The sequence below is a fragment of the Cuculus canorus genome, chromosome 1 (genome assembly GCF_017976375.1).
Source record: "Cuculus canorus isolate bCucCan1 chromosome 1, bCucCan1.pri, whole genome shotgun sequence".
In the NCBI taxonomy this organism is placed as follows: Eukaryota; Metazoa; Chordata; class Aves; order Cuculiformes; family Cuculidae; genus Cuculus; species Cuculus canorus.
Window position 1 is genome coordinate 2,009,701 of NC_071401.1, and position 26,550 is coordinate 2,036,250.

Here is a 26,550-nt window from a genome sequence, read left to right on the forward strand (position 1 = left end):
TCTGAGCTACCCTGGAACTAAGAAGATGTGGAGAACCTGGAACCTGAGGTTGGGAGGGCATAAACATCAGGGAACAAAACTAGGAAAGATGAAGGAATTGTTCTTTATTCACTGCAGAAAGCTGTAAACAAGTGAATACTCTTACCAAGTTCTCTTACTGGGCTAAAAAAGTTTAGCCTTCCCATGGCTTGCCCCAAGGGGCAAGGAATTAGTCCCTATTATTCTGGGAAGAAAGACCTTGACAGCTGGCAAAATAAAAACACAAAGGAAGAAAGGAGAAATAGACAGTTTAAGCCTCTTAACTCAATGATGGATGCGACTGAGCAGAATGAGTTTTGCCTACACCTTGTTTTTTTTTCCTGAATGTTTTGTAAGATACTGAAATCCAAATTATTTTTGCTTTATTTTGTTGTGCTCTGTTGTGCCTTTGTTTGTAAATAGTAAATAGTAGTAAGGACTCTTGATTCTTTTGTAGGTTTTCTCTTTTGAAGGAGGGTTTCCTCCGCATTTGAGTCATACTAAGTAGCAATTGGACGTTGTGGCCTCAACACAAGATATCAACAAGATATCATAATTCATAAGAGTGACCTTATGAACTATCAACCCAAGAATGACATGACTTCAAAGTAACAGAGTGTGTCCCCATACGGGTGCCTGTGAGAGGTTTACCCATAACTGTAAGATTTTCACAGTCAGTTTGTGTCTTGGAGTCCTTTTGGTGGGCTGAGTTCCAAGGAATGCAGCTGTGTGGTTCACAACTTGGCTCAGCTCTACTGCAAACCATTTTATAGTAGCAATGCAAGGAAATCTCATTTTTCTAGAGCTCAATGTACTGTGCAGTTCTCCTGGGCTTACCTGGCCTGAGAAGAAAAGGATATTAAAGGCAGGTCTGAAAGCACTGCGCAAAATCAAAGAGAATTTGTGGCCCGGATCCTAACTGCAATTCCCAAAAGATAGTGAATTGCTATCCTTCTCCACCCCACCTGCAGGTTTTATGCATTTCCTTTTATGGTTGTATTTATCATAAAGGTAATGTGGCCAGAATTAAAAAAATAATTAGTGAAAAATATAAAAATCTCTTTGTTTTGCTGGTTAATCATAGAATCATAGAATCGTAGAACGGTTTCTGTTGGAAGGGACCTTAAAGATCATCCAGTTCCAACCCCCCTGAGATGGGCAGAGACACCTCCAACCAGACCAGACTGCTCAAGGCACCATCCAACATGGCCTTCAGTGCTTTCAAGGAGGGGGATCCACGACTTCCCTGGGCAGCCTGTTCCAATGCCTCACTACCCTGGGTGAAGATTTTATTCGTAATGTCTAATCTAAATCTTCCCCCTTCCAATTTAAAGCCATTCCTCCCCATCCTATCACTCCATTCCCTTGCAAAAAGTGTCTCCTCAGCTTTCTTGTAGCCGCCTTCAGGTTTTGGAAGGCCACTCTAAGGTCTCCCTGGAGCCTTCTTTTCTCTAAACTGAACAAGCCCAACTCTCTCAGCCTTTCCTCATGTGGGAGGTGCTCCAGCCCTTGGATCATCTTTGTGGTCCTCCTCTGGAGCCATTCCAACAAATAAAAAGGTAGAATGTTTCAGTTATGGGCTTTTGTGGTGAAGGGATAAAATACTGGAAAAACCTGGATATTATATCAGACAGTAGCTACGGATGATTCTGAATAAATTTCTATTAGTATCTAATTAGGGATTAATATGTCTGGTCTCTAGCATATATTTATGAGTCACATCTGAACTCTGACAATGGCTAGAAAAACACATTAGCTAAGAAAAGGTCATATTTTGAAGTATTTCTTCCTGGGCTACGAAGCTTAATCATTATTTCTGTTACAGTCCTTTTTGGATTTACTGATTCTGTTCCTGGATAATCAAAGTAAAAGTTGTCAGCTGTGAGGTGAACCCCTCAGTCACCAGAGTTCGTTGATCAGAAGAGAAATCTTGTAGAAATTCTGGTTCTTAAGTGGAAGCTGTGACAGTTACTGTCAATGAATGTATAATAAAAATGGGAATTAATAAGGTTAGATGCTATTAAATGCTGTAAAACAGGCAGCACGGATATAATTATGAAATGATATATGTGATTTCAGCGAATTTGCCAACTCCAGCTGCAGTGTTTCTGCTGAATTTGCCTGCGGTGTTGGCTCAGTTACTAACACACTGAGTGAAGACACCGAAATAACTTTACCTTATCTTTAAAATAGAAAGTCTTGCATAACATGCAGTTTAGATTCCAGGAAAAGTTTATCCATATATTTTTCATTAATACCTTCTGAATCATTCTTTGTGAGCTAGATTTTGGAATTCTCTACTTTTGAGTCAAGGAACTGGCACAAACAAGGTTGTCGAAGAGTTTGAAGTTTCCACTTTGCATCCCATATTGTACACACTGGTAAAGCATCCTCAAATAGTTTTGATTTTGGAAGAAAGAAAACACTAAATTAACCATGGGAGTTGGAACTATCTGCAGATGGCTTTTCTTTCCATCATTTGATAACACCAAGCTGAGTGGTACACTTGCCACACCGGAAGGACAAGTTGTTATCCAGAGGGACCTGGAAAACCTGGAGAAGTGGGCCTGTGCAAAACTCATGAGGTTCAACAAGGCCAAGTCTAGGTCCTACACCTGGGTTGGGGCAATCCGTAGTTTCAACACAGGATGTGGGATGATGTGATTGAGAGCAGCCCTGCAGAGAAGGACTTGGGAGTGCTGATTGATGAGAAGCTCAATATGAGCCAGCAATGTGCGCTTGCAGCCCAGAAGGCCAACCATATCCTAGGCTGCATCAAAGGAAGTGTGGCCAGCAGGGTGAGGGAGAGTATTCTGCCCCTCTGTTCCTCTCTTGTGAGACCTTATCTGGAGTATTGTGTCCATTTCTGGAAACCCCAGCAGAAGAAAGATATGAGGCTGTTGGAATGGGTCCAGAGGAGGTCTACAAAAATGATTGTAGGGTTGGAGCACCTCCCATGCAAGGACAGGCTGAGACAGTTGGAGTTGTTCAGCCTGGAGAAGAGAAGGCTCCAAGGAGACCCTAGAGCAACCTTCCAGTATCTGAAGGGGCTTCCAGGAAAGGTGGAGAAGGACTGTTTACAAAGGCTTGTAGTGATAGGACTAGGGGGAACAGGTGTAAGCTGGAGAGGGGCAGATTTAGACGTAGACATAAGGAGGAATTTCTTCACAATGAGAGTGGTGAGGCACCAGCCCAGATTGGCCAGGGAATTTGTGGCTGCCCCATCCCTGGAGGTTGTTCAAGGTCAGGTTGGATGGGGCCTTGTGCAGCCTGATCCAGTGGGAGGTGTCCCTTCCCATGGCAAGGGAGTTGGAACTGAATGATCTTTAAGGTCCCTTCCAACCCAAACTATTCTTTGGTTCTATTCAATGAGTCAATGACTTAGCATTTTGATATCTTGTTTAAAATGAGGGTAATTCCACCCAAGATGTACAAAAAGCACGTTAGTAGCGATGTAGAAATGTGTTATGCTTTTGGTATTTGGTGCAAAAAAAGTAAGTATTAGCATGTGCTTTATTACCAGTGTAGAACAATAGGACTCGGAAACTCACAGGGCACAGGCAGAGCGCGATTGAACAAGCTTGATATCTAGAACCTAATCTCCCTGCATCAATTAATAAAATGGATTCTGGCTGACTTTCGTGTCATTGACCTCACTTGCTGCCCAAGAAAGACATGTAAAAGCCATTTGAAATATAAATTTTTAAAAATAATGATCAAGGATCCATCTAGAGTAATGAGGAGAGCTTATATTTCTTGCTCAGTGAAGTACAAGAATACAGCTGTTAAGGCATGTTCAAGTAAAGATGAGGCAGAAAGATGCTTTCTTTCACTCATTCTGAACAATTTTGGTTTGCTACCATCCTCCTTTACCAACACTCCTCTATTGTTACTGTTTTGTAAATTGGATTAGAAACTAAAATTGATTTTTCCTATCCTTTTTTCTTCTTTAATGTGGTTCAACAAGTTGCTGAACCATATCGGTGCTCTGCTCTGCCTGCATTTTAGTTTTCTCAGCCAAGAAAACATTTATGAACTACTGCCTTAGAGACTGTGGAGAGGAACATGGGGTACTCATAATGAGAAGCGTGACGTGGACCAGCAATGTGCACTCACAGCCCAGAAGGCCAACCGTGTCCTGGTCTGCATCAAAAGAAGCGTGGCCAGCAGGGCAAGGGAGGGGATTCTCCCCTCTACCCCAGTCTCGTGAGACCCCACCTGGAGTCCTGTGTCCAGTTCTGGAATCTCCAACATAAGAAGGATATGGAGCAGTTGGAACGGGTCCAGAGGAGGTTCAGGAAGATGATCAGAGGGCTGGAGCACCTCCCATACAGAGACAGGCTGAGAGAGTTGGGTTTGTTCAGCCTGGAGAAGAGAAGGCTCCGAGGAGATCCTAGAGTAACCTTTGAGTACCTGAAGGGTGACTCTAAAAAATCTGGAGAAGGACTCTTTTCAATGGCCTTTAGTGATTGGACCAGCGGCAGTGGCTATAAAGTGGAGAGGCATAGATTTAGACTAAATATAAGGAGGGATTTCTTCATGATGAGAGTTGGAACAAGATGCCCAGGGAAGTTGTGGCTGCCCCATCCCTGGAGGTGCTCAAGACCAGGTTGGATGGGGTCTTGGGCAGCCTAATCTAGTAGAAAGTGTCCCTTCCCATGACAGGGGGGTTGGAACTGGGTGATCATTAAGGTCCCTTCCAATCCAAACTAGTCTATGATTCTATGATTCTATGATTCTATGATTCTATGATTCTATGATGTGTTTATGTTTGTAAATTTTATGTGGGCCTCATTGTGTATTTTAGCTTCCTTTCTTTCCCTCCCTTTTTTTTTTTCCTCTCTGTCTTTCCTCTCTCTTTTTTACCTCTTGAAAGCAGGGAAGTTAAAATAGTTTGTAATATATCATTTGTAAATTAAAATAGTGCAGGAAAAACATTTCAGAGTCTCATGAGCAAGTTAGGTGGGGCATTAGTGGGAATGATATACTGAGTAAATTACAAAGTAATGGGTCATCACACTGGCCCTTTTAGCTTGATTATCTGCTATACAATAATACAACCAGTCTTCTCATAAAGCAGCGCATTGATATCTGCTACAATACTTTAAATCCTTGTAAGGGGAGCAAGATGTAATCTAACTGGTGTTAAAAAGTAATATTCCATTAAAGTAGATGTCATGATATCAATTTATACGAAAAGGCAATCTCGTGCTATGTAGTTACTTGCTTTAGAGCTGGAGCTGGAAGTAGGATTTCTGATTGAAGGTAATGATTTTTGTTTGTTTTCTTTTAAAATGCAGGAAAAGGTAAGTGAAGTACTTTGAAGTCATCATTTTTGAGGGCATATTAAATAAAAAATCATAAGCATGGTAATGACTGTTTTCCTATGAAGAATGAAGGTTACCCAGAAACGTTAAAAACAGTTAAAACCATGATTTTAAAAGTTACTACGTCTTTGGCCGTTTTAGTAGTCATAGAATGATAGAATCATTGGATCATAGAATGGTTTGAGTTGGAAGAGAGATTAAAGATCATGCAGTTCTAACATCCCACTACACCAGAATGCTCAAAGCCCCATCCAACCTGGCCTTGGACACTTCCAAGGAGGAGGGCATCCACAACTTCTCTGGGAAACCTGTGCCACTCTCCTTATGTTGGGCATTCCAGAACTGGACACAGGACTCCAGGTGGGGTCTCACCGGAGCAGAGTAGAGGGGCAGAATCTTCTCCCTTGACCTGCTGGCCACATTTCTTTTGATGCAGCCCAGGACACGGTTGGCCTTCTGGGCTGTGAGGACAGCTTGCTGGCTCATATTGAGCTTCTCATCAATCAGCACAGCCAAGTCCTTCTCCTTAGGTCTGGTCTCAATCATGTCATTCCCAGGCTGTATTGAAACTGCAGATTGCCACAGCCCAGGTGTAGGACCTTGTGCTTGGCCTCGTTGAACCTCATGATTTTCACACAGGCCCCCTTCTCCAGCCTCTCCAAGTCCCTCCAAATGACATCCCATTCTTCTGGTGTGGCAACCACACCACTCAGCTTGGTATCATCTGCAAACTTGCTGAGGGTGCCCTCGATCTCGCTGCCAATATCATCAGTGAAAATATTAAACAGCACTGGTCCCAGTACAGAACCCTGAGGGACACCACTTGTCACTTATGTTACATGTCACAAAGGTGGACTGTGAGAATGATAAAGCTGCTTTTGTTTCCAGGGCTTACCGACAGTGTACAAATGAGTATAAGAGAAAATAAAGTTTCTTTTTTGACTTGAGTTTTCAGTGGTAGGTCAGAAATTTGGCTTTGTTCTATATTTAGAAGGCAAAAATAATCATAGACTCATAGAATCATTTGTTTTGAGAAGACCTTTGATATCATTGAGTCCAATCTTACCTGTCCACTACTAAACCATATCCCTGAGCACTTCATCTCCCCATCTTTTAAATACCTCCAGGGATGTGGGCTCAACCACCACCCTGAGCAGCCTCTGCCAGCGTCTGGGAACCCTTTCAGTGAAGAAATTTTTCCTGATGTCTAATCTGAACCTCCCCTGGTGCAACTTGAGGCTATCCGTGCATCTTCTGAGCTTTATAATGCCACCCTTGTTTGCCAAAGCGATTATAAATGGGTGTCAACTCTTGTGTCATTCCACTGAAGTCAGTTGAATTATTCATGTCCATCATGTACTTAAGAGTTCTGCAGGATCGACATGAAGAGGGGTCCTTTGAGTGAGTGAATGTAATTAGACAGTAAAATAGACAGATACTGGGTAATAAATGGTCAGTTTTAAGTCTGACAGTTCATAACTTCCCAATGTTTGATGTGCAATCTGAATAACCATCCAGCATTGTATATTATGTTTAGTATTAAATGTATAAAACTTAGTGGAGCTTTTAACAGGGGGTTATTGTTTTGTGCAATAGAGAATGTCCAGGCTTTAAGGCTGTTTCAAAGAGAATCTCAAGGTATTGTTCTTCTTCCTTGCCTTTTTTTTTTCCATGGTTAGGTTCATTTTCTATAGGCAAAGATAAATCTATTCAACATGTACAAACATAATTCTGGCTGAACTATTTTAGCGGTTCCAGTGGTTTCCTTTCTTTTAAATTAAGGAAGAATCTATGAAATTTTAAAGTGTTTATTTCATTTCCAGAGTTATGGGCCACCCTTGGGTACCTCTGGACTAACATTTCCACTAGCTTTTGACATTTCTCATCCCTCAGGGTTAAGTAAACATTTATTAAATCACTAAATAACTCTGTTACTCTATGATATTCTTATAATATCTATGCATATTTTACATCCATGAATTTAAAAGCTTGTACTGTTTCTAAACATGGAGAAATCATAGAGTCATACAATGGTTTGAATTGGAAGGGGCTTTAAAGATCATCCAGTTCCAACTCCCCTGTGAAGGACAGGGACACCTACTACCAGACCAGGCTACCCAAGGCCTTGAACACCTCCAGGGATGGGGCAGCCACAACTTCCCTGGGAAACCTGGGCTGGTGTCTCACCACCCTCATCGTAAAGAATTTCTTCCTAATGCCTAATCTAAATCTTCCCCATTCCAATTTAAAGCCATTCCCCCTCATCCAGTCATTCCATGCCCTTGTAAAAGTCCCTCTAGATCTTTCTTGAGGCCCTTTTCAGGCAGTAGAAAGCCACTCTGAGATCTCCCCAGAGCCTTCTTGAGTACTAAAATACCTACCACAGAACTGGATTCCATTTTAAAGCCTGTTTTATAAAAACAGATAAAATTATATTTGTGTACATATGTCAGTATTAAATGCTCTTGATCCATATCTCAGACTGAGTTCTATGTGCCCATAATCATAGAATCATAGAATAGTTTGGGTTGGAAGGGACCTTAAAGATCATCAAGTTCCAACCCCCCCTCTGATAGGGGGCAGCTAATGACATTAAATGTTTTCAGAACCTTGATATTTCAAAGAAAATAATTCTTCCATACTTCTTAATTCGCTGACCTCACATAATGACAAAGGCAGTAGACATAGATTTATGTATGGTTGTGAGAATTTCGGTTACATGCCTTCCACAGAAATGAACCTGCTAAAAGAAAGTACTATCAACCTCTACTATCTTCACTAATCCTATGCACTGAAAATCTTTTAAGGAGATGCCTATTAAAATAATAGATCTCTTAAATTAATAGGAACAGCCTATCTTTAAAATAAATATTTTAAAGAAGTAAGTCTGCAACACATTGGTTTATGCTAATAGCACGATGCAGGAACTTTGAATTATCTAAATAAGTTGAAAGTTGTCACATGGATAAATTAATTTTACTGTATAGTTTTAAAATAATGCCTTTGTATTCATTGATTATTTAAATATAACGGCATGCTCTCATTGCCTAGGAAAATATAATTAATTACTCCTAATTAATTAATTAGTTAGTGCTGAGGGACATGGTTTAGGGAGTGTTAGGAATGGTTGGACTCGATGATCCAGTGGGTCCTTTCCAACCTTGTGATTCTGTGATTCTGTGATTCTGTGACTCCTGACTGCTTTTTTTCTCTGCTCAGAGGACTTGTACGAATGTACTCCAGCCACCCCACACTCAAAAGTGACTGTGACCCTCCTGCTGTTCTTAATTTCTGTGGTTCTGCAGCTGTTAAATCCTTTCCCACTCCACTCAGACGTTCATGGCACCCTTTTTCTCCTTATCCACATCTTGATATTCTTTACAACTATTTAATCTTCAGCACAAGAATGAAGCTTCCTAAAGTTAAATTTCCTAGACGGAGTAAATAATAGTAGGGAGTTAGTACTGGTGACATCTGAGAGCAAACACAAAATCTTGTGCAAGTATGCATGCAAAATCTTTAAAATCATAGAATGGTTTGGGTTGGAAGGGACCTTAAAGATCATCCTGTCCAACCCCCTTGCTGTGGGCAGGGACATCCCACTGGATCAGGCCACCCAAGAGCCCATCCAACCTGGCCTTCAACGCTTCCAGGGAGGGGGGATCCACAACTTCCCTGGGCAACCTACTCCGGTGCCTCACCACTCTAATGGTAAAGATATTCTTCCTTATGTCTAGCCTAAATCTGCCCCTCTCTAGTTTATACCTGTTTCCCCTAGTCCTATCACTACAAGCCTTTGTAAACAGTCCCTCCCCAGCTTTCTTGGAGGTCCCCTTCAGGTACTGGAAGGTCTCTCTAGGTCTCCTTGGAGCCTTCTCTTCTCCAGGCTGAACAAGCCTGACTCTCTCAGCTTGTCCTCATAGCAGAGGTGCTCCAGCCCTCTGATCATCCTTGTAGACCTCCTCTGGACCAGTACTGTATCACCTCCGTGTTTTACAGAATCAAACTAGTGGGTTGATAAAGACAGTTTAATTTGTTTTGTAGTCCATATATTCTGTGTACACTGAAGCATTTTACTGCTCTGTGTGCCTGTTTTGGAGAACCCAAGCATAAAGAGGAACTTAGCTACGGAGAAGGCCTATATAGGTAGAGGTAAATGTAAACATTTACAGTGTTAGAGGCAAGTGCTCATGTAAAAGGGCTGCTTTTCTACTTGCTGCTGGCATATTTCTCAGTTAATGTATAATTTCTTTTGCCAATTTCTTAAATAAATATATTTTTACGTTATTATATCAAGACAGAATGGAAATGACAGCTTTAATTAAGAGTGAGACATTATCCAGAGGGACATGGACAAGCTGGAGAAGTGGGCCTGTGAGAACCTCATGAGGTTCAACAAGGCCAAGTGCAAGGTCCTACACTTGGGTCGGGGCAATCCGTGGTTTCAACACAGGATGGGGGATGAAGTGATTGAGAGCAGCCCTGCACAGAAGGACTTGGTGATGCTGATTGATGAGAAGCTCCACATGAGCCAGCAATGTGTGTTTGCAGCCCAGAAGGCCAACCATATCCTGGAAAGAAGCGTGGCCAGCAGGGTGAGGGAGGTGATTGTGCCCATCTATTCCTCTCTTGTGAGACCTCAACTAGAAGACTGTGTCCAGTTCTGGAATCCTCAACATGAAGGATATGGAGCTGTTGGAACAGGTCCAGAAGAGGGGTAAAAAGATAATCAGTGGGGTGGAGCACCTTCCACCCGAGGACAGGCTGAGAGAGTTGGGGTTGTTCAGCCTGCAGAAGAGAAGGCTCTGAGAAGACCGTAGAGTGACCTTCCATTACCTGAATTGGGCCTCCAAGAAATATTTGAAGGGACTGTTTACAAAGGCTTGTGGTGATAGGACTAGAGGCAATGGCTATGAGCTGGAGAGGGGCAGATTTAGACAAGACATAAAGAGGAATATCTTCATGATGTGTGTGGTTAGGCACTGGCACAGGTTGCCCAGGGAAGTTGTGGCTGCCCCATCCCTGGAGGTGTTCAAGGCCAGGTTGGATGGGGCCTTGGGCAGCCTGATCTAATGGGAGATGTCCCTGCCCATTGCAGGGGTTTTGAACTAGATGATCTTTAAGGTGCTTTCCAACCCAGTCTATTCTATGCTTCAATGATTCTATGCAAATTAGTCTAATGCTTTAGCAAATGTTGTGAATTTATTTTTCATTTGCATAGCTGAATCTGCTAATCCCAAGACCTGAACTATAATTTATATTCTATTTATTATTCTGATGCCATGTTTTCTGAGCCAAGGAAGTACCTGCTTAATTACATGAAGTATATGAGTAAATATTCTGGGATTAAGACATATTCATTATTTCTTCTCTCCAGTGTTTGAAATTCAGAAGTCTAGAAAAGATAAATGGTGGCAAATCCTAATGCAAAAAATCATAAAATTAAGGAAAGAAAGAAAAAGAATCATATCATTCCAAGTTATTTTTCTATCGCCCTTCACAAATATACATCTGAGATTTTTTTTTTTTACTTCAGTCTAAAATCATAGAATCATAGAATCACTTAGTTCGAAAAGACCTTTGAGATCTTTGAGTCCAACTGTACCCATCCACTACCAAACCATATCTACCCATCTTTAAATACCTCTAGGGATGGGGACTCAACAACTTCCCCAGGCAGCCTCTACCATTGCCTGATAATCCCAAATGGCCACTTCTTATGCAAGGGTGTTCTGATCATGTGGATTTCACAGCCTTGATCCTCCCTCAAAAGTCTATACTGAGCTCCATATGGGACTGGTGGCTGACCCATTTGCAGATTAAATTTTGTTCTTGGAATTATATGAGTATTTTTCACTTCTATTTCTTAGTTCTTTTGCTGTTTTATCTCAGTTACATAACATTTATGTTACATTTTTCCTCTTTAAATACACATATTAAAGCACACCTTGTGTGGCCCTGTACTTCTTTGTATAGGAAGTGGGCCCCTCACTACAACAAGGACATTAAGGTGCTGGAGTGTGTCCAGAGAAGAGCAACAAAGCTGGTGAAGGGGCTGGAGAACAAGGGATATGAAGAGCGGCTGAGGGACCTGGGGTTATTTAGGTTGGAGAAAAGGAGGCTGAGGGGAAACATTGTCACTGTCTACAGCTGCCTGAAAGGAGGATGCAGTAGTGAAGAAGGTGTTGGTCTTTTCTCCCAAGTGACAGGACAAGAGGAAATGGCCTCAAGTTGCACCAGGGCAGGTTCAGATTGGACATCAGGAAAAAACTGCAGGTTCAGATTGGACATCAGGCACTGGCAGAGGCTGCCCAGGGAGGTGGTTGAGATCCCTGGAGAGATTTAAAAGATGGGTAGATGAGGTTGAGGGATCTGGTTTTGTAGTGGACAGGTATGGTTGGACTCAATGATCTCAAAGGTCTTTTCCAACCTAGTGATGCCATGATTCTATGATTCTTTAAGGGAATTTTTACTTGTTGAAGTAGAAAATCGGAATGTTTCACCAACTGAAAAGTTTCTGGCTTACAGTATCATGTATAAAAACATTGTGGGGTAACTATGGTTTGTGGTCAGTTTACTGCAAGGTCACTCTTAGCATTATTGCTTTACACATTTCTTTCTGTCAGCAAATGTCTGTGTGCCAGATCAACCCAGAGAGAATAAAACTGCTCGCAGTTTTCCCAGATCTACTCTAATTTAATTTTCTTCCTTAATGCTTATTGGTCTGCAGATCTTGCTATTTAATCCTGTGTTGCTTGATATCAATTAGGAAATTTTAAAAAATGACACTATTAGGTGGAACGGGTTTTGGTTCATGGCCATATATAATTATTCTTTGTTTCAAATCTATCAGACAAATTGCACTTCATGCTCACCTCTACACCAATCTGAATTATTTTTGTAAGGCTGTATGAAGCAACGTCAGTGCGAAACATGTTTTGTAGAATCATAGAGTCGTAGAATCATAGACTAGTTTGGGATGGAAGGGACCTTAAAGGTCATCCAGTTCCAACCTCTGTGATGGGCAGGGACACCTCCCACTATATCAGGCTTCCCAAAGCCCCATCCAACCTGGCCTTGAACACCTCCAGGGATGGGGCAGCCACAACTTCCCTGGGCAACCTGTGCCAGTGCCTCACCACTCTCATAGTGAAAAAATTCCTCCTTATGTCTATGGTGAACCTTGTAGTCCTCTTCTGTTATATTAAAGAAGCCCCAAGTGCAGTCTATTTGTCTGCTCTAATCTCTTATAAAGGCATCCTTTTCTTTTCCACAACCACAGATTTATTCTCTCAAAATTTTCAATACCTGCACAGGTTATTAATATTTATGCTGCATAATGAGATATTTATGTCATGTATACAGTACAGAGATTGGCAGAATCACTTTTCTTTTCTTCTCCTGGAAACTATAATAATCTATTTCCCCTTTTCTAATTATCTGGAATTTCCCATGTTTCTCATATTTCAAAAATAATTAGGTCAGTGGAAAGAATTGAACACAGGGAAGTGGAATGACTCTGTATCCTTTATATACGCATAATATTAATCAAAATTCCACCCTTTTCTTTGCTGCTGCCTGCTTTTATGAGGTTTATTAGTTGAGAATTTTCTAGACAGCCTTTTTTTTTTCCTTAAAAAATACAGGTTTCTCTCTTGAGTAGATAGAATAGTCATAGAATAGTTTGGGTTGGAAGGGACCTTAAAGATTATCCAGTTCCAACCCCCCTGCCATGGGCAGGGACACTTCCCACTAGATCAGGCTGCCCAAGGCCCCATCCAACCTGGCCTTGACCACCTCCAGGGATGGGGCAGCCACAACTTCCCTGGGCAACCTGTTCCAATGCCTTCCCACCCTCATTGTAAAGGCTTTCTCCCTAATTTCTAGTCTAAATCTTCCGCCTCTCCAATTTAAAGCCATACCCCGTTGTTCTGTCACTCCATGCCCTTGTAAAAAAATCTCTCCCCGGCTTTCTTGGAGGCTCCCTTCTTGTACTGGGAGGCCACTGTAAGGTCTCCCCAGAACCTTCTCTTCTGCAGGCTGAACAATCCCAAGTCTCTCAGCCTGTGCTTATAGCGGAGGTGTCTGCCCATGTAAGAAACTTTCTCCATTCTCTCATCTACTTGAAGGTAGCACCTAGGCCACCAGCTGGGGCACTTGGGCACATTGTACAGTGCCTGAAATAGCTTGTGTCCTTCACAATGACGATCCAAATTTGCCAATTTTATCTGTATGTAGACACCAAGGGAGAGAGAAAGAATTGCCAAGGGTAGAAGGAAGTCTTAAAATCCTTGCTCAGTGAGCATCAGTAATGCATCACTGTTCATAAAAGATATATGGGTCAGATCACTTTTCTTTTAGAGCTGTAAAAAGTAGTTGTGCACTCTATCCTACAGAACTGTTTATAAGGCTGAGTGATCCAGAACACAGAATCATAGAATTGTAGAATAGTTTGAGTTAGAAGGGATATTAAAGATCATCCAGTTCCAAACCAAAAAAATCAAATAAGGTTGTGGTTACACCATCAGGTTTGTCCAGGACAAATTTAGACTGACACCAACACATGCGGTCTTCTCGTTCTCATATACCCGTTTTCATTACTAACCCTGTGTTAACACTGATATTAGGCCACACTTCACATACTATGTTCAGTTTTGGGCTCCTCACTACAAGAAAGACCTTGAGGTGATGGAGCACATCCAGAGAAGTGCAATGAAGCTGGTGAAGGGGCTGGAGAACAAGTCTTATGAGGAGTGGCTGAGGGAACTTGATTAGTCTGGAGAAAACGAGGCTGAGGGGAGACCTTATCACTGTCTACAACTACCTGAAAGGAGTTGTAGTGAAGTGGATGTTGGTCTGGTCTCCCACGTAACACATCCTAGGTCAAAAAGAAGTGGTGTTTGGTTATGACAGGTGAGGTTTAGACTGGATATTAGGAAATATTTATTCATGGGAAGTGTTGTCAAGCACTGGAAGAAGCTACGCAGGGAAGTGGTTGTTTCCATCCCTCAAAGTATCTAAAATACATGTAGAGATGGTGCTCAGGGATATGGTTTAGTAGTGGAGTTGGCAGTGTTAGGTTTATGGTTGGACTCGATAATCATAAAGGTCTTTTCATACCTGAACTATTCTGTGATTCTGTATTTGCAAATCTGAGCTGAGAATTAAATCAGGGAAATATTCTGCCTGAAAAATAGCTAGAAAATTTGTGTTGGTTTTGTTTAAGCATCCTTAAATAAGACAAAAATGATTGATCTCAGATAGCATATGGTAACACCAGGCCTAAAGGTGCTTTTTCATCCTAGATGTTTAGATAAGTGGTGTGTTTGAACAAGATAGACAGGAGAAATAAGGATATATTCTGTTAGTCCCTCCATCAGTTAGTCTGCAGATGAGTAAGTCAGTCAGGAAGTAGACCTATGGGTGAGACTCCTCTCAGGTCCCCAGCCTGGTCATCTTTGGGGAGTCCATCTATGGTCAGTAGAGAAAGGCACCTCCAGAGGGCGATCTCCTCTCATTTTAACAATATCTGGGACGCATAGAACAAGTCACTCTGTGGAAATACTTAATTTCACACAATGTCTTGAGAACAATGTGACTAACTCAGGCTAGGAGCATAGCTTTTCCATGTCTAACGTAGGGAAATGTTAGAATTGGGTCACTTCCAAATGAATTGGGTCTTTTCCAAATGAACTGGGTCATCTTCCAAATGACTTGCCATGATCACTGAGGAAGTCTGTAGCAGAATTAGTCTCCATATTTAGCTCTTTCTCTGCTACCACAACCATTAGTCTGTCCTCTTTTACTAAGACAGAACTTACTTTAATGGCTAGAAGGGAATTCAGAGCATTGATTAGACTTCCAGGACAATGTGGTGGATTTTCAGGGACTTTTAAAGCTGGGGGAAAGGAGTAGATAATTTTTGTCTGCCTTGCTATATAATGCAGACCGTAAAGAATATTTGGTTATGCTTTCTTTCAGTCCGGTCATTTGCACAGATCTAAAGTAAATCTGATACAAACTTTGAATTTCAAACCTTTAGTTTGGTTCTGCTTTGGGAATGAAATACATTTCTTTGGGTTTCTGCTGTAAGTGAGTTTCAGGCTGACCACTTTCACAGTCACTTCTTCATGCATCGTGAGTCAGCGCTGAATCATCTTTGTTTTAGTCAGCAGTTGCTAAGCTTTCCAGCAGTTGTCTCTCTAACACCTCTGATTCTCCACGATTTCTAAGAAAATCCAGTTGATACAAATACAGAAATGAGGTGGCCTCAACCTTAATAGCAGTCCATAAATCAAATGTCTTTGTGACTATACAGCTAGTTAATCTGTTGGGAAAGTAGAATACACAGTTCTGTAGTGCTTATTTGGATCATCAGGTTAATTCAAAGGATCTCTGGTGAAGTTTTGACCCCTTCCAACAAGCATTCCTCCAAACAACTCCTGAGCACAACTTGAAAATTAAACCAGGCAAGTTCCAGAAGACAGCATAGATGTGGCAACACACTGTTGGAAGGTGACAGAGTTTAATAGAACAGCAGAATACTTAATAAATAGACAGGCTGTTTTTTTTGCCAGATGGTTTCTATGCCAAAGAAATAATCCCTCTCGTATTTCATTTACTAGTGGAGTCCTCAGCAGGAATGCTACCAGACCAGAGAACATTTCCAGACTGCAGGTGCTGAGATACCCAAGGGTCTGTGCAGCTCTGGAAACTACAAGGCTGCGTGAAGTCTGGTCTTAGAGCAGTTTGACATCAGACTTTGCTGCAGAGTTGCTACAGCTCCTGAGATCATTACTGTCCTTGGAGTCAAATTCCTCCTTATGTCTGGTCTAAATCTACCCCTCTTCAGTTTTGTACCCATTGCCTCTAGACTTGTCACTACAAACCTTTGTAAACAGTCCCTCCCCAGCTTTCTTGGAGGCCCCTTTCAGGTACTAGGTGGTCGCTCTAAGGTCTAAGCCTTCTCTTCTCCAGGCTGAACAACCCCAACTCTCTCAGCCTGTCCTCATATGGGAGGTTCTTCAGCCCTCTGATCATCTTTGTAGCCCTCCTCTGGACCCATTCCAACAGCTCTATATCCTTCTTCTGTTGAGGATTCCAGACTGGACACAATACTCCAGATGAGGTCTCACAAGAGAGGAATAGAGGGGCAGAATCACCTCCCTCGCCCTGCTGGCCACACTTCTTTTGATGCAGAAATTCCACCCTTGCTATTCCAGCCCTGTAGCTTTGCCTGCCATGGTCTGTGTGCCATGGTCAGGACAGCACAATCTTGAGTTGCACCAGAGCTATAGATGAATTAATCTGTTAAGAAAAACAAATAAATAAAATTTCAGGAAGTATAGCTACCAAGCAAACTTCAGACTTTGCCTCTGTTTCACTGGGAGTTGAATCAAAAGCGACACATTTGCAAAAAACTTCCTTTTTAAATTGGCTTTTTGTAATGAAACAGCATTCCAGCTCATTCCATGCAGTCAGATCTAGGCAGAGGAATACCTCCAAGAAAGTACAGTAATATGAAGTATTAAGATGTATAAAATCAGTCAGTTTCTTTAGTAATATGTTGTAATAGATCTGCAGTTGTATCTGAGTTTTATACTTTATTTAACTTCCTATGACTTAAGTTTCCTGTATTAGTTTTTCATCTGGTGCATCAAAGAGACTTTTAATATCAAAAAGCCCTTTAATATCTAGCATTTTCTGCCTTTGAAGGTACTCAATGATGTAATCAAGTCTCCTCTTGATCTTCTTTTCAATAGTGTAAACTGATTCAAGTTCTTTAAAATCTGAACAGCTGAAGAAGTGGGGCTGTGTGAACCTCATGAGGTTCAACAAGGCCAAGTGCAAGGTCCTACACCTGGGTTGGGGCAATTCATGGTTTCAACACAGGATGGGGGATGATGTGATTGAGAGCAGCCCTGCAGAGAAGGACTTCAGGATGCTCGTTGAGGAGAAGCTCAACATGAGCCGGCAATGTGCTCTTGCACCCCAGAAGGCCAACTGTGCCCTGGGCTGCGTCAAAAGAAGAATGGACAGCAGAGTGAGGGAGGGGATTCTGCCCTTCTATTCCTCTTTTGTGAAACCTCATCTGGAGTATTGTGTCCTTCTGGAGTCCTCAACATAAGAAGGATATGGAGCTGTTAGAACGGGTCCAGAGGAGGGCAACAAGGAACATCAGAGGGCTGGAGCACCTTCCTACAAGGACAGGCTGAGAGAGTTGGGGTTGTTCAGCCTGGAGAAGAGAAGGCTCTGAGGAGACCTTATAGTGACCTTCCAGTACCTGAAGGGGCTACAAGAAAGCTGGGGAGGGGCTGTTTACAAAGGCTTACAGTGATAAGACTAGGGACAATGGGTATAAACTGGAAAGGGGCTGATTTTGACTAGACATAAGGAGAAATTTCTTCACTATGAGGGTGGTGAGGCACTGGCACAGGTTGTCCAGGGAGGTTGTGGATGCCCTATCCCTGGAGGTGTTAGATGGCACCTTGGGCAGCCTGATTTAGTGAGAGGTGTCCCTGCCCATGGCAGGGATGTTGGAACTAGATGATATTCCTGGTCCCTTCCAACCCAAACTATTCTATTATTCTGTGATTCTAAGTCTCTTTGCTATAATGCCTTTTGTTCAAAATTAAGAAAAAAGGAAGAAAACACTGTCTTATGAATTGCACCTTAATTGGCATATGTTTTTTGACACTGAAGAAGATGTTTTCCTCCTTTCAGTGCCCCAATTCAATACCAACAAAATTCAGTTGGGAAGGCTTTGCATTCTTTCTGCATTGATTTTCAGTGAGGCATCCAAAGAATTGACAGGAAACAAATCTGGGGTTTAGGCATCACTTGTCCCACACTCATATTAATCCAGGTTATGTCTAATAATATAAAAGATTTAAATTGACTTGCCGTCTTGTTTTCTTCATCCTTAGCAGAATCCTAAGCTTCCAGTTCAGGTATCAAAGATTTGATGCTCAAAGACAAACTGACAAGGTCTATGAAGATATCAACCAGATCAACATTAGAGTAACTCTACTTCTGCTAATTTTTTAGGTATAAAGATTTGGCTGATACAGCAGCAGGAGAGAAGAAGAAGTTGTCTGCCAAGGAGAGATGTCGTCTTGTTCTTCAGCAGTGTAAATTACAAGGCTGGCAGGTTTGTGATCTACAAAGCAATTAAAATATCATTCTTTAAACAAGCTAGCTGAGTCATTTCCATTGTGGCAAGCCACCAGATTCTTTGCAGCAGTGTATTCATTTGACATTTAATATATATGCTTTGGGATAGAATCAAACTCATTTTCTCAGGTTTCTAACATGTGAGTGGCTGTGATCATTATGTCAAAAAAAAATCGGAATATTCCTGTTAGAAGGAAAAGATTTCAATTAAGCTGGTATACTATGTAAATTTGTATCCAGGTTTTTAAAGGTATTTGCTGTACATATTTTAGTGGTTGAATGGTTTTAAATTACAAAAAAACCACTGCATGTTCTTTAAGTAAAAACCTACACTAACTGCTATACTATAAAATACTAAAAAAAACTACTATAAAACAGCTGTACTGTAAAACACATTATACTAAACATAGGATAGGTGATGATGTGATTGAGAGCAGCCCTGAAGAGAAAGACTTGGGGATGCTGATTGATGAGAAGCTGATATGAACTGGCAATGTGCACTCGAAGCCCGGAAGTCCAACCGTGTCCTGGGCTGCATCAAAAGAAGTGTGGCCAGCGGGGTGAGGGAGGGGATTCTGCCCCTCTATTCCTCTCTTGTGAGATCTCATCTGGATTATTGTGTCCAGTTCTGGAATCCTCAACTGAAGAAGGATATAGAGCTGTTGGAACGGGTCCAGAGGAGGGCTACAAGGATGATCAGAGGGCTGGAGCACCTCCCATACAAGGACAGGCTGAGAGAGTTGGGGTTTTTCCACCTGGAGAAGAGAAGGCTCCGAGGAGACCTTGTAGTGACCTTCCAGTACCTGAAAGGGGCCTCCGAGAAAGCTGGAGAGGGGCTGTTTACAAAGTCTTGCAGCGGTAGGACTAGAGGCAATGGGTATAAACTGGAGAGGAGCTGATTTCTACTAGACATAGGGAGAAATTTCTTCACGATGAGAGTGGTGAGGCACTGGCCCAAGTTTCCCAGGGAGGTTGTGGCTGCCCCATCCCTGGAGGTGTTCAAGGCCAGGCTGGATGGGGCCTTGTGCAGCCTGATCCAGTGGGAGGTGTTCCTGCCCATGGCAGGGGCGGTGGAGCTGGCTGATCTTTAAGGTCCCTTTCAACTCAAATTCTTCTATGATTCTGTGAAATCTATTCCACAAGAGAGAATCCAGACCAGTTGCAGAAACAGATGTGAATTTTAGGGACTGGACAGTAGCTATGGCACAGCTATAGGCTTCTTTGGGAACATTAGTTTAAAGGAAGGGGTTAAAATAGGTCTTCTAATTCATGTATGACCTCAAAGCATTAAGATGCCCTGGAGAAGTTGTTGTAACTGTTTATGAAGGACAAGGACTATGCTGGACTTTGTGCTATGGGCGTTTTCTAAGTGGCCCAGATTCCTTAGTTATAACAGGAAAAAAGGTAGATCCCTCACTAGGTTGGAAGCACACATGCATGATCACCTGCACTTGGACACATAGAAAGATTCTTCTCTGGTCAAAATACTGTTTAAGTCCACTTTTAGGCTCTAAAGCTACTAGTGAGCATGTATAGCCTCACTCTCTCAACAGCAAAGAGCAGAAGTATAGAAGCTGAAAAGGATAAAAATATTAAAATAGACTTGTTTTCCATGTTCAGGTTTCTTTACTTAGCTCTAGGGTATATTCTGCATCCTTGCTACAAAGTTCCCTATAAAAAAAATAATCATTAATAGCTAGAAGTACCTAATTAATAGCTTATAAGTACCTGAGGCTGAGAGTAAGGCTAACCTGCAGAACTTGTGTGGTTCTACAAAATTGAGCAGGATGCCTGTGGAGTTTATCTCCCCAGGAGCCAGTATAATTTCATGCACTACAGCATGAAAAAAAAAACGATTGGCCATCAGTGAAAGCCTACAACTCAAGAGTTGTGGTTCTGTCATTTGAAAACAAGCCTGAAATCTTCAAAGACAAACATGTGAAAAGGAAATGGCAAAACAGAATCTCTTCATTGTGCAGAGGACTGAAGCTTGTGATCTCAAACAGATTTTAGATGTTCTGACTCCAGAATCTCATTAACACCAGGAGAAATCAGATATGTAAAACTACAGCAGTACTTAATGCACTGTCCTTCAAAGCAGAAAGGAACAAAACTCTTGAGAGGGGTTGATGAATTAATTGGAGTAGGAGGGTTTAGGGGGTGAGAGTTTTACCATTGTCACTCAGTGACTAAGAAGCACGTGCCAACAGACTAAGCTGAGAGGAACAAGAAAAAAATGAGTTACCTTCTCTTTACACCTTTTTCAAGCCATAGAGTGTTATTATATATATATGCTCTCTCTATATATATGGGGCCTTGGGCAGCCTGGTGTGGTGGGAGGTGTCCCTGCCCATCACAGGGGGGTTGGAACTGGATGATCTTTAAGGTCCCTTCTAACCCAAACTATTCTATGATTCTATGATTCTGTAACAAATAGATGGAAATATGATAATTGTGGAAGAAAAATCTAGGAAAAAAAATCACAAGTCCAGACAATTTCTTACAGACAAATTCCCAATGAATACAAGCCTGATACCAACAAGTTTTGTATAGGTGATACAAACCTATATACCCAACTACGGGCTGTAGTGACTAATGTCTGTGTCAGGTATTGTCTTTCTCTCAGTTATCTTTTTGATTCATTTGACTAATCATGAAAGTTGAACTTTAAGTAACAATCTAAATGAGGAAGCTTATATAATCTACAGTTGTCCTGGGTGCCCTCCTCTATGCTTTTAGAGCAGAGGATTCTGAAAAAAAGAAGGAAAAACATTTAAAAGGGAGAAGCAGGGTGAAGAAAGGGAAGGAAAAAAGGAATTAGGAGCCCAGAATGACGTCAGCTAGCAAAGGCAGAGAAAAGGAGTCATCTGTACTGCATCACTAAAAATCATCCAAAAAGTAGGGGGTTACACATATAACCAGTTTATTCAGTCACTGTTGCTATCAGTAACTACTTCAAATGAGTCACTACTGGAACTGAAAATCTATTTGATACAGGGATTCATGAATAAATCAGAAAAATGTCTTCTCCAACACTGTTAGCTGTACTTTCTTGAAGAGCTGTTGCAGATTCGGGGAGATAAATTGACCAAAATAATAGATAGCTCAACTATCCTCATCAAGGATGATGAATTTTGGAAGAAAACAACACACATCTGAAATCAGCCTCCTGCTCATATGCCGTCATCAGAGGATGAGCTTGCCAACAAACACCCCATTAGAGGGGGAAAAAGGAAATATGTGGATTTCATATATAAATATACATATATATATACATATATATATGTATGTATACATATATATATATCACCACCTTCCAGTACCTAAAGGGGGCCTCAAAGAAGGCTGTGGAGGGACTGCTTACAAAGGCTTGCAGTGATAGGACTAGAGGCAATGGCTATAAAATGGAGAGGAGCAGATTTAGATTAGACATAAGGAGGAATTTCTTCACGATGAGGGTGGTTGTCCAGGGACATTGTGATTGCTTCACCCCTGGATGTGTTGAAGGCCAGGTTGGATGGAGCCTTGGGCAGCCTGGTCTGGTGGGATGTTTCCCTGCCCATGGCAGGGGGTTGGAACTGGATGATCTTTAAGGTCCCGCCTGACCCAAAGTATTCTATATTCTATGATTCTATGACTTCATGGCTGAGTGAATCTGGATAATAACTTCCTTCTGATAATGTACTTCACCGTCCTATTTTGTTTAAGGTGATAGTAGCTTGGAGGAGAAGAAAGTAAATCCATGTTTGGAAGAGTGAGCCCCCAAAATGAGTGTAGAAAATGGTTTCTTTGATTTATTTCCAGCTTGACAATTTGTCTTTCTCATGCAAGTTCTGTTTGCAGAGTGTTTTATTAGCCAAAAAAACAACAAACCCCAGAGTCTACTCACAGAAAAAGTGCTTTGTCCTCTTGGAAATACTGCAGTCTGTTTAAAAATAGAGAACAACTGCAGAAGATCCAATACATGAATCCAATTTTGGTGTATTTTCTACTGGTTAATAGAGCATAAGAGCAAACACTATCAGCAAGCCAATGTCTGGTACTTGATTCAGCAGCTTCTGTGTTAGGAAAAAGTATTTATTAGGGAAGTGTTGATAGGTTTATGAAATGTTGCTGTTGCTTCGGTAAGCTGAGCTGGAGATAACTACACTACGACAACCAAATAGCTGTTTCATTGAAGCTGGCATGCCCTGCAGTCTCAGGCATGCGCTTAGCTTAGCTATGGAAATTACAGAAGTGCAGAACTTCTATTGAGAGGTATTTTTTGCATCCTGACTCTGCGCACAAGCTAGATAAGGTGTACTTCAGCTTAAATATGTAGTTGATAATGACAAGCTTAGCTACTTGCTATGACTGTTAAGCACATTGGATGTAAGATAAAAACAGATTTCTAAACCAAATAAAACCATTCCTACTCCAGACACAGTGAAAGTAATAGACTTTTTTAACTCCTGGAGAAGGCTGTTACTGTTTTCCTATTAGTGTTAGGAGGTGCAAGGTTATATGCAGTAACTTCAGAGATAAGTTGAGTGGAAGTACTGGCTGCTCCATGTAAAGCAGAAGAATCCACAGTTTCAGTACAGGCTGGGGGACAACACGATTGTTAGCAGCCCTTCAGAGAAGGACCTGGGGTTCTGATTGATAGGAAAGGTGACATGAGCCAGCAAAGTGTGCTTGCAGCCCACAAGGTCAACCGTATCCTGGGCTCCATCAATAGAAGTGTGGCCAGCAGGTTGAGGGAGGGTATTCTCCCCCCTCTACATCATTCTTGAGACACCCTGCCTGGAGTCCTATGTCCAGTTCTGGACTTCCCAGCATAAGAACGATGTAGAACTCTTGGAATGGGTCCCGAGGAGGCCATAAAGATGGTTAGAGGGCTGGAGCACCTCTGCTAGGAGGACAGGCTGAGAGAGTTGGGGTTGTTCAGCCTGGAGAGAGACAGAGGGGTCATTGACCGTAGAATAATGGAACAGTTTGGGTTGGAAAGGACCTTAAAGATCATCCAGTTGCAAACCCCCTGACATGGGCAGGGACATGTCTTACTAGATCAGGCTGCCCAAGGCCCCATCCAACCTGGCCTTCAACACCTCCAGGGAGGGGCATCCACAGCTTCCCTGGGCAACCTGTTCCAGTGTCTCACCACCCTCATTGCCAAGAATTTCTTCCTAATGTCCAATATAAATCTTCCCCCTTCCAATTTAAACCCATTCCCTTTATCTTATCACTCCATGCCCTCGTAAAAAGACCCTCCTCAGCTTTGTTGCAGGTACTGGTACACTGCTCTAAGGTCTCCCCACAGCCTACTCTTCTCCAGGGTGAACAATCTCAACTCTCTCAGCCTGTCCTCCTAGCAGAGGGGCTCCAGCCCTCTGATCATTTTTGTGGCCATGCTCTGGGTATGATGAAGATAACATTTTAAACAAAAAATCCCAGGAGGAGTTTCCAGACTAAGGGTTAATGATTAAAACATCAGTGTCTATATTTCCTTCATGCTTTAAATTGTATCAGAAAAATTTTGTTGTTCTATTATATCTTTGTCCCATGATTACATCACATCATATTTTGGATAATAATATGCTAGTAGCAGAAATCTCCATAGAGTGAGTACCAATACTACCAAAAGGCTGGCCTGGGCCAACCACCACCTGCAAGCTTTTGCAGCATCTGTTTTGTGCCACACAATACAAGCCCATCCTATCCCCTTGACCTGAGAATAGGATGGATGGTTCACTTTTCCTCAGAACACTCACAAACTCAGTCAGTCAATATAGGATCAGTCAACACAGAGCTCTCTTTTTGGTTCCTAATTCTATCTTTTTTTTTTCCCTCTACGATGTATTCCTTCCTTTCTCTGTCCATCTTTTGGAGTTTGGTAATGATTGCTGATTTTTCAAGCTCTTTATTTTCTCTCTATTATCTTTTGCATCCAGATCTCTCATATCTGGATTCTGAATCTCTTTTTCAACGCCTCTCCCCACCCTACCCCCTGTATCTGTCTTCATGCTTTTCTCTTGTTTTCTTCTCTTTTTCTCTTGTTTTCTTCTCTTTTTCTATTTCTAGATACTTCACCTCATATTTTGTCCCGGTGTTCATTTGTCAGGATTTAGTTTTCCAGTCTCCTACCTCAGTTTATTTTCTCTGCCATTGTTGTTCCTGTTGACTCTTGTCTGTATTTCTGTAGTTCACGCAGAGAGATGCCTTTGTGTTGTTTCTTTTGGTGTAATGCCTATTTCTAGAAGTTTGAAAGCCTAGCATGATAGGTCCAGTAAGTACAGAGATCTCATGAGATTAAATTGGATAGGGTTTCCTCCACTGACTATTTCTTATATGCATCTTACATGCTCAAAGTCCAGATGGAGATCCATGACAAGTGATGTCCCTCAGGGGTCGGTACTGGGACCAATGTTGTTTAATATCTTCATCAATGATATTGACTTCGAGACTGAGTGCACCTTCAGCAAGTTTGCAGATGACACCAAGATGAGTGGTGCAGTTGCCACACTGGAAGGACAGGATGTTATCCAGAGGGACCTGGACAGGCTGGAGCGGTGGGCTTGTGAGAACCTCATGAGGTTCAACAAGGCCAAGTGCAAGTGCCTACACCTGGGTGGGGGTAATCCCCATTTTCAGAACACAATGGGGGATGATGTGATTGAGAGCAGCCCTGCAGAGAGGAACTTGGGGGTGCTGGTCAATGAGAAGCTTGACATGAGCTGGCAATGTGCGCTCACAGCCCAGAAGGCCAACCGTATCCCAGGTTGCATCAAAAGAAGCGTAGCCAGCAGGTCGAGGGAAGTGATTCTGCCCCTTTATTACTATCTTGTGAGACCTCATCTGGAGTATTGTGTCCAGTTCTAGAGTCTTCAACATAAGAAGGATATGGAGCTGTTGGAACAGGTCCAGAGGAAGACTACAAAGATGATTGGAGGTCTGGAGCACCTCCCATGCGAGAACAGACTGAGAGAGTTGGGTTTGTTCAGCATGGAGAAGAGAAGGCTCAGAGGAGATCTTATAGCAACCTTCCAGTACCTGAAAGGGGCCTACAGGAAAGCTGGGGTGGGACTAATCATAAAGACTTGTGGTGATAGAATGAGGGGCAGTGGCTATAAACTGGAAAGGGGCAGATTTAAACTAGACATTTGGAAGAATTTCTTCACCATGAGAGTGGTGAGACACTGGCACAGGTTGCCCAGGGAAGTTGTGGCTGCCCCATCTCTAGAGGTGTTGAAGGCCAGGCTGGATGGGGCCTTGGGCAGCCTGATCTAGTGGGATGTCCCTGCCCATGGCAGGGGAGTTTGAACTGGATGATCTTTAAGGTCTCTTCCAACCCAAACTATTCTATGATTCTGTGATTTCTTGATCTCCTCCTTTCTGATAGGGTAGTCCTTTTTGTCTCCTCACAAGTGCAAAGAACTGTGAGGTTTTGAAAAAAGAAGGACTGTTTTTCTTCCCTTTCTCAGTCCAGCTCTTGACAAGCACTTCCATAAATGCTTAATGTCATTTGTATGAATACTGGACTGCTCACATGCTTTATATTAAGGCCACACATAAGCTATGCTAAACTGTAGGTTTATTCAGAATCCACCACAGTGAAAGGTCAACAGTTTGCTAGAGATAAAAGAGGACTGAAAAGGTGTGAAGAAAAGCTAACAGATAAAGCAGAGAAAGAGTAAGGCTTTAAAAATAACATTTCAGTCCTTGTAAGAAATCAGTACATTGTAAAAGTGTTTGCTGTTATATTTTTGCAGATGTATGAACTGCAAAAAAGACACATTTTACAATAGGTTTAAGGCTTTTTTTCCCTACATTTCATTAATGCACTGTGAAAATGTGTGTCATTGTGTAAAATATCATTAGATTATAGTTCTCGGCGTTTTGTAGGTAGCTATTTTGAAAGTACTGCCAGAAACACACAGCACTCCCACAAATTGCCTTTTTTAAACTAAAGAACAGCTTTACAGATTCCCTTGACACCTATTAAGTATGAGCTAATACTGCCTCCATGCCACCTACACACCATCTCAGCATCCAT

The 26,550-nt window shown here is 42.0% G+C and overlaps 1 protein-coding gene across 3 annotated transcripts in view; it reads left to right on the forward strand.

Moving 5' to 3' along the window:
• Window positions 1-26,550, forward strand: part of MYO16 (myosin XVI) — a 394,275-nt gene that overhangs the window by 292,691 nt on the left and 75,034 nt on the right. For all 3 annotated transcript variants that reach the window (XM_054050575.1, XM_054050567.1, XM_009560753.2), the window contains exon 28: window positions 18,393-18,495. In XM_054050575.1, the coding sequence (XP_053906550.1) occupies window positions 18,393-18,495 (103 nt within the window). The remainder of the gene's footprint in view (window positions 1-18,392; window positions 18,496-26,550) is intronic.